The following is a 9414-nucleotide window of genomic DNA, read 5'->3' as shown; positions in this document are numbered from 1 at the left end:
TACCATAAGAACTCTGTTCGATGAAGAAAAAGTTTCTCTAGACACACCACCACAGATAATTCAGGCACTTAAGAAGGAATGGGATGACCGAATGGAAAAAATGTCGAGTGACTTTAAGGAGCAAATGAAGGCTTCGCAAGAACACTATGAACTCATGCAAACACAGTTTGAGGAAAACCTTAGAAAAACATATGAAGAAAAGTTACTGAAAATAAATGAAAATGCTGTCGGTAATTTGGCTCCACATGGTGTTTATGGTGGTGGTAATCCATGGATGAAACCTAAAATGGACATCAAAAAGGAAAACACCTCGTTACCTAGTGACAGTGCTACTGCTAATTGTGGCTGGCTTTTGTCTGGCCCGCCCAGTGGGAACACTGCTGCTAAGGTAACCACAGATGGAAATTCACAAAAAGTGAAAAGTGGACAGAAGCCAAATCTCATGACGAGTTATCAAACTATGGGCCCTCCCCCACCAAAGATGGCTACCTTCGATGGAAAATCGGAATGGAATCCATACATTGTGCAGTTCAACATGATAGCGACAAGATATAACTGGAACAATGAACAACGACTGGAACGCCTAGTTGAATCTTTGCGTGACAAAGCATTAAAGTATTACTGTACATGTTCAGCCCAAGTACAGAGCAGTTTCTCATCACTTTGTGCAAAGATGAAAACAAGATTTGGCCAGCGAGATCTCCCTCACACAATTAGGAAGAATCTCCAGGATATCAAGCAAGGGGACCAATCTGTTGATGAATTTGCAGAAAAAATCAAGAAGAGATGGTAAGTGAAGGCTACCCACAGGCTCCAGACTGTGTAAAAGAAACAATAGCTACTGACACTTTCCTGAAGGGCCTCGAAAATAAAAGAGCAGCACTTACAACTATGGACAAAGACCCTCCTGACCTTGAGACGGCCTTACAATTGGTAAAGGCTGCACTCAATAATCAGAGATTAATCTTAGGCGCTAAGAAGCCGGAGGTGAGGAAGGTTCGTTTTGAAGAGGATGACCTTGATAGTGACTTGGGCTTGTTGAATGAATTTGAAGTTAGACCAATACGACCCCAAAGCAGAGTAGACAAACTTTCAGAAGAAATAGCTGAACTCAAAAGTGGGCTGGAGGCGACCAACGCTAAAGTGGATAAAATCATTAACCTAATGAATAAACAACTTTCCACAAGGTCACAGTCTCCACCACGGAAAACAGACAGTACTTCTAGTTCTGTTTCCAGCTCTTCACCACTCAAAGCAGCACAGTGCTTCAATTGTGGACAACCAGGTCACTTTGCTAGAGAATGCCAAAGGTCACACAGGTCCCGTTCCCCATCCCCTAGATCACCGAAGAGAGAAACCAGGACTAGTCCAACCAGTTACGACATACGAATGTATGACAACAGTCAAACACATCCATACAACTTGATGCTAGGGATCTCTATTAATGGAAAACCTGTTCAAGCTATTGTCGACACGGCAGCCCAGATAACAGTTATCAGCCAAGCTTTCGCCAACACTTTCACCCCACCCTTAGTTCGTGGAGAAAAAGTAACCATGAAGGGTGCAGGAAATTCTGACTTTATTGAGGCTAACTACTGTAAAAACATTCAGATTTGTATTGGGAACACACAAGAAGACCCAATCACCTGGACTGCCCTTATAGCTGACATATCTGATCCCGTCATATTAGGTCTGGATTTTCTAAAGGCACAAAACGCTACCATTGACCTTAATGAAATACAGATAGTCCTTGGTGGCAAACGGATAAATGCAACTCTACTAGATGCAGGAGGTAAACAAGTTCAAATAGCTAGAGTGAAATGAAGTCAAAAAGTGAGATTTGAACCATTTTCATCAGTGCAGGTTCTTGGCCATTTGGACCAGCACATAGCTGGTACTTTGGTTTTCAAACCATGTCATAATGTTAAGGGATTGCTTTCACCACATGCTTTAGTTGATAACAGTGATCAAGTGCCAGTCCTCTTGCGCAACTTGTCAACAAGACCAGTTAAACTTCAGAAAAATGTAGTGATTGGGACTGTTTCTGAAGTGGACCAAGTCGCCAATGGTGGAATACTACAAGACCACAGCAAGACGAATGAATGTTTTCCTGTCGAATTACCAGACCACTTGATAGACCTAGCAGATAGATCAACAAGAGATCTAACCTCAGAGCAAAGTCAAAGTGTTAAACACCTTCTTCTGGAATTCCAAGACATTTTTTCTAAAGGAGACTTTGACTTGGGACTGTTCAAAGGGATCCAACACAAGATAAACACTGGCAATGCCCACCCGGTGAAATCCAAATTGAGGCGCACACCACTAGGATTCCAATCAGAGGAAGAGGAGCATCTGAAAAGTATGCTGGACAAAGGTATCATCGTTCCATCAGTTTCTGAGTGGTCGTCAGCACCGGTCCTGGTGCGGAAAAAAGATGGGACTGTTAGGTATTGTATTGATTTTAGGGGAGTTAATAAAGTCACCAAGAAAGATGCTTTCCCACTCCCGAACATGGAGGAATGTCTAGACACTCTTGGAAAAAACAACTTTATGAGCACGCTTGACATGGCACAGGGATATTATCAGATAGAGGTAGACCCTGATGATAGACACAAGTTGGCATTCATCACAAGGTATGGCCTATTTGAATTTGTACGAATGCCATTTGGAACATGCAATAGCCCTGCAACCTTTCAACGAGTGATACAGTTAGTTTTACAAGGTCTTAACTGGAAAGAATGCCTTGCTTACCTAGACGATGTCATAGTCTTAGGTCAGAATTTTGAGGAACATTTAATAAATCTAAGAGCAGTATTTGAAAGATTTAGGACCCATAACCTCAAATTAAAACCAAAAAAATGTCATCTCTTCAGGAAGGAGCTTCAATTCCTTGGTCGCTTGGTTACAGAAAAAGGGGTCAGCATCACTACCGAGAGTGTGAAATGTATGGCAGAATGGCCGACACCCAAATGCAAGAAGGACCTTGAAGCATTTCTTGGGTATGTTAACTACCATAGAGAGCATATAAAGAGTTTTGCAGAGATAGCAGCACCTCTGTACACTCTCACAGGGCCAAAGACCAAGTTTATCTGGAATAAAGGGAAGGACACAGCATTCATTTCCCTTAAAGAGGCAATGACTAACCCTGCAGTTCTTGGATATCCCTCTGATGATGGCATGTTCATATTGGACACGGATGCTTCGGACATGGCTATTGGAGCAGAGCTGTCCCAGATTCAGTGTGGTAAGGAAGTCTTAATCAGTTTTAACAGCAAGACCTTGACATCTACTCAACGGAAGTACTGCGTTACTAGGAGGGAGTTGCTAGCTGTTGTAGCATTTACTCGTCACTACCGATATTTTCTACTGGGCAGACCTTTCATTTTGCGGACAGACCACAACAGTCTGGCATGGTTAATTGGGTTCAAAAATATTGAGGGGCAACTAGCTCGCTGGCTAGAAGAGTTATCACAATATGATGTTACCATCCAGCACAGAAGTGGAAAGAAACACCAGAACGCTGATGGCCTCTCCAGAATGTCAACAAATGCCCTGTCCTGTGACTGTTACAATGCTGGTTGTGATGTCAGTAGGCTACCTTGTGGGGGCTGTAGTTACTGTCGACGGATGCATGCTCAATGGGAACGCTTCCAGGAGGATGTTGATGATGTAATCCCCCTAGCAGTTAGGACCCTTCAAGAAACTGATAAACCAAAGGAAACACCTAACACCATAGACAAGGATGCATGTAACTGGGCTTCTGCCTTAACAGATGAAGAAATCAGAGATGCACAAATGCAAGATTTAAACACAAGTACCTTAATGAAATGGAAGGCAGAAAACTATGTTCCAACTGAACTGGACCTGTCCCTTTCCAGTAGAGCTGTAAAATACTTTTGGAACTGCTCATCGCAACTACGAATTTTGAATGGTATCCTTTTCTATGAGTGGATAGATGGCTCTATGTCCCGACTATTGCTTGTGGTCCCAAAGTCACTACAAAATTGTGTTCTAGAAGGATCTCATGACAACAAATTAGCAGGCCATATGGGACAGCAGAAAACCCTACAGAAGGTGAAATCAAAGTATATCTGGTTTGGAATGAGTTCAGATTGCGAGTCTTATGTCCGAACGTGCCCAGTATGTAATGTCAACAAGAAAGCCAATGTACATGCCAAAGCAGGCCTTGGCCAATACCATGCTGGAGCACCCTTAGAAAGAGTGCATATTGACCTGATGGGTCCATTTGTGGAGTCCGGCAAAGGGAACAAGTACATTTTAATGATAGTCGACCAATTCACCAAGTGGTTAGAGTGTTACGCACTGCCTGATCAAGAAGCGGAGACAGTAGCAACATCATTTGTGGAAGGTTTTGTATCTCGATTGGGGTGCCCTCTCCAGCTTCACTCTGACCAGGGTAGAAATTTCGAGAGCCGCTTATTTCAGGAAGTGTGTAAACTACTCCAAATAACAAAGACGAGAACCACCCCATACAGACCCTGCTCAAATGGACAGGTCGAAAGATACAATCGTCTTGTTCTCCAAGCCATCCGATGTTATATGGAAAACATCTCACAACAGAAAGATTGGGACCTACACCTCCAACAAATAGCTGGGGCAGTCCGTGCCACTGTCAATCGACAAACGGGATTCACACCAAACAGAATGATGCTGGGGAGAGAAGTTTCTCAACCTTTAGATATAATGTTAGGAAGGAAGATACCAGGGCAAAACCCAGCAGGATATGTGGAAAATTTGGAGGAGGCTCTTTCAGTGTGTCATCAAGCTGCGAGGGACAACTTGGGGGAAGCACAACTCCGTCAGAAGAGGACCTATGACATAAAATCAAACACAAGAAGCCATGAGGTGGGTGATGTGGTATATATGGTGGATACCTCTTCCAAAGTAGGCCAATCGAAGAAGTTGAGGAAGCCATGGATAGGCCCTTTTGTCATTGTTTATAAGATTAATCATGTGCTATACAGAATCCAAGGGAAAAAGGAAAACAAGGTGGTCCACCATGACAGATTAAAACTTTGTCAAGACAGAGATCTACCCTTATGGCTTAAAAGGCTACGACATTCAGTTCTTCACCCAGAACCCAGTGACAAGGAATCCAAACAGCAAAATCAAGTACAGGAGGAATTACCTCAGTCCAGTTCTTACGAAGATGATGCCGTAAGCCCCACAAATGAAGGACATGAGGATGAATCATCAGATGATCTGGAGATCTGCGAAAGACCTGCTCGAAAACGACAGGCACCTAAGTGGATGAAGGATTTTTGTCTTTTGGACGATTAATCATGATGTCATTGGAAATTTTAATTAGAATTATATGTATTTGAATATCTTTTCCTTCTTATCCACTCCTCCCTCTGTAGAATTTATATGTTTTTTTAATTATTTGTATAATTATGCTTTTTCTTCCAGGATGTGTTCCAAATGAACTTTTATTCCCTTCTGATGATTTTTTACTTGTATATAGTCAAAGTGGCTTGATTTTTCTGGCCCAGCTGACTATTTCATAAATATAATAACGCACTGTACATCTCTTAAAAATTATGAGGGGGAGGAGTGTGGTACGAAACACTTTGGTACGATCTAACAATAAATGAGTTTGCAACCTGATACTGGCCTAGTGATCCCTCGTGGTTCCCGAGCCCCTGTATTGGCCTGTAGCTGAGCTCGCAGACTTACAGGTCACTACAATATGAGTAAAAAATTCTCGCGAGGGAGTTAAACAACAAAAACACGATTAAACAATACCATTAACTCGTAACACAACTTTCAGTACAGTACTTTGATTTTCTATCATAAGTCCATAAGTTCGATTCAGCGACAATTACTGTACGATCCATCTATGGTGCAGAATGTAATTATTTTTTAATTTAAATTCAGGTGTATGTATTGGACTCTGCACCTTCTCTAGTACCAATCATTTCCCTTGTATTATAGTAGGTTGACCCGCCCCTTATGTGTAATTGTTTACATTTAAAAATTAATTATAATGTAAATGTGCATCCTATCGATCTCAAGTGCCTTCTCTTAAAGAGACACAAGGCATATACCCGTGCATCTATACCAGAATATCCTTTGAACTAATGCGCCAGCTGCAGACATTTTCGTTTGATATGTCGTCGATTTATTAAAATAAATCTTTGTGCATGTTAAAAGGACATTGCTGTATCTGCAAGCAAATTGCAATTCTCCTTTCACAATTCAAACCCCTTCTCTCTTTTGGTCTCACTGCCTTAAAAAATTGAGATTTGAAATATTAACTTGTCGTAAATATTTTCTCCTTTTTTCAAATTACAAGAATAATTATTGAACATTTCTTAGTCGAACTCAATATAAAATATAACAAGGACACTGCAAAGAGAAACATTCTCTCACAAAGATCAAGGCGGCATTCGACATCGTTCACTATGCTAATTACGTCACTTTCGTCGAATGCTGCTTTGAATTTTGAGAGGGGATGATCCGCTTTGTGGTGCCTTTGTTTTAATTAGACTGAAATTATACAGTATGATATATTATCAATAACTTGCTTTCTCAGCTTAGCATATGAATTGCTTCCTATTTGGATTTTTAATGATGTATCAGAAGTAAAGTTACCAAAGTTTGTTGATTTCTTTTTGAACATCCGAGAATCCAGCTTTTAAGACCTGACAGGGCAGCACCGATTTTGTCATCTAGGTTTTTGGGACCCTTGGTTCTTGTCGTGATTAGGTAGGTATCTATCGTGAATGTGGGTTTGCTGATGCATGATAACAAATCCGTTTACAGGATCATCATTAACGTACGTATAAAATTTTCTGTGTACCTAGTTTTTCTGGGGGGGGGGGGGGAAGTAAAATATTCTTAATAAAATATTTATAGACAGCTTTGTCTATTGTTATTTATTATAAAATGTTAAAGGTAAAAATAACGAATAGTGATCGATCTGAAAAAAAACTATACGCAATACAAATACGTGAAGAGGTCAAATATATAATGTCAAATTCAAAAACTACTATGCTCAAGAGATATTTTATTGTCAAGTATTTCTGATAGACTGCCTACCCTTCAAAATTTAATTTATATTTTCTGTATTAAAAAAACAACCCCATTATCTTCTTTTTCTCGCATAGCATTGGTGACAAAATATTCCCTCCACCAGCACCCCTACCCCGTCTCCAAACTATCCTGGTCTATTTAATTTATTCATTAACATTTTTTAAATATTTCTTAAAATAACTCAAATGTATAGTAAAATAGTAAAGGACCTTTTGTGGACATCCGAATGACTTCGAACTTGACAGCTTCGGTCCGAGACAAATCAAAATCCAAAGGAACAAGCATCAGTGCTGTGGTACCTCATTCTTTTAAATTTCTGAAGTGATAGATAAAAAATTTTGGGTAAATTTTCTAGAAAAGATGGGTGAATAAGAGGAGCGAACCGTCTTTAGAGCGACAAACATAAAAATGAATAATTAAATCTCAAAAATATCAAAATTTTCTTTGATAGTTCATCTTACAGTAAAGTGTACATTATGTAAATCTCAACAATTTGCAAACATCTTACAAAGAAACACAATTTTTCTAATGTATATGGGTCTTCACTTCATTGTTTGAAAGTTAATCTAAAACGTTTGTGTAAAAATATTCATTTTTGGTGAACAAAAACTTGAAGCAAGGACCCACTTCACCTTAAAAATATACGTTAAAGACAAAACATTCACACATTTCTGAGAATTACACTTAGAGTGTTTTAAGACAAGGGTCATATCACAAAATATGATTTGAATGGCACCCTCCACCAGGTGGTGTAGTGGTAAATTGTTACACAAGAAGCAATATGAAACTCAAGATTTTGTTGCTGTAGGGTTCGAATCCCAAGAATATACCTTATTATTTCTAATTAAAAGAATATTTTTTCGGGGAATTTTTTTCTCAGGAGAGTTTTGTGTATTGAAATTTTATAAATCTTAATAAGAAAGACTTAATTCTGAATGCTTAATTCACAAACTGAATAAGATTTTCATTATCTGAATCTATAGGCATTCTGCATGTCCTTCTCACTCATCTTTTTTTCATTTTCTTCACATGTATAGGTGTATTAACCTTTTTCAGAATGTGCTATGAAAAAATCTAAGCAAATTTAATTAAAATATTGGAAAACATTTAGTAAAAAAAATTATTATGCATGAAAATGATTTGATGAATTTGTTCTATCTAATAAGATAATTCCAAATTGTGTACAGTGGGTATGCTGTGCGTGCAATAGGAAACAATTTTTTGTTTAAAATTATAAGATTTGACTAGCTCGCCCTATAAAGTGTATGTTGTATAATGAGAGGAAACTTACGGAAACCAGCGATACAGTGTGTTTACCAAACTCCAATCCTGAAGAACCACAAAATCCCCATAGGTGTTGTCTCTTACGTCCGCGCTCCGTGTGTCCATAAACAGGTACCATCTACCTTCTACCTGATTACATATTTTATTTATTCTTTAATTATAAAATGCTTTTAACTGACAGGGAAACAAGGAAAATTAGCAGAAATATTTACACATATGCTTATTTTTCTTTAACTAATGCAATTCAAATTTATCATATTTACATTATATATGTAACGTATTTTTGATGTCTAGTCAACATTTTAAGAGGGTGTTGCAGTTCTTTTGTTATTTTCCCTAAATGTGTAGCAGATTAAAAGAAGAATTTTTATGTTGCAGAAACTCGTATTATTTTTTTTCAAATGCAACAATATAAAAAGCACAACGAGAAACAATATTTGGAAGGTGTGTATTGACTTCCAATTTGCCATTAAATGATGTGAAAATTAGTCTTACGGAAAAATATATCAGATTTTCCCTTTTTTCAATAGGGAATCCCCATTGTTCTGAAAAAGTGCCTCCTTGAAACAAAATAATTTTGGTATATACAGAAAGAGGCAGGAATTTTATTCAAAACTGCCATTTTCGATTTTTGTTTCAAAGAGGCACATTTTTGAAAAACGCAAAAATTGAATAAAAATTATTCTCCAAACGAAATGCAAAATGTGCAAAAGAATCGTGTCCGAAATGGTCTAGTGGATATGGTGGTGGGCTTCCAACTAGTACTTTTACCAGGGAATGGGTTCGAATCCTGGTATGGATAATTTTTGCATATTTTTCCCATATGTAATGGTAGTGCAATGAACTTATATATATTTTGAAAGAGAGAGGGGGGGTGTCAAGAAGTTAATTAATAACTAATCTTTATATTATAAATGCAGGATTAAATTGTTTTCCTTGATATGTTGTGACTTAATTAAAACTAATGCTTTATTTAGTTTTGTCTTAGAAAATAAAGTTACTGTATTATTTAATTAATTCATTTTTTTACATACTGAAGTTATTGCAATTTTGGTCTCTTAGTTAGTCAGTTAG

The 9414-nt window shown here is 38.3% G+C and overlaps 1 protein-coding gene across 1 annotated transcript; it reads left to right on the top strand.

Annotated features, from left to right (window-relative positions):
- Nucleotides 1–891: 891 nt before the first annotated feature.
- LOC134270845 (uncharacterized) lies at nt 892–5301 on the top strand. Its single transcript, XM_062753090.1, has 2 exons — nt 892–1792; nt 1955–5301. Exons 1-2 carry the CDS (start codon nt 892–894, stop codon nt 5299–5301), a joined length of 4248 nt encoding a protein of 1415 aa, XP_062609074.1.
- The last annotated feature ends 4113 nt before the right edge of the window (nt 5302–9414 follow it).

This window comes from Saccostrea cucullata, unplaced genomic scaffold, assembly GCF_032062105.1.
Source record: "Saccostrea cucullata isolate Sc308-1 unplaced genomic scaffold, CSIRO_AGI_Scuc_v1 ctg8808, whole genome shotgun sequence".
Classification (NCBI taxonomy): Eukaryota; Metazoa; Mollusca; class Bivalvia; order Ostreida; family Ostreidae; genus Saccostrea; species Saccostrea cuccullata.
This window is presented reverse-complemented; position numbering and strand designations above follow the sequence as displayed.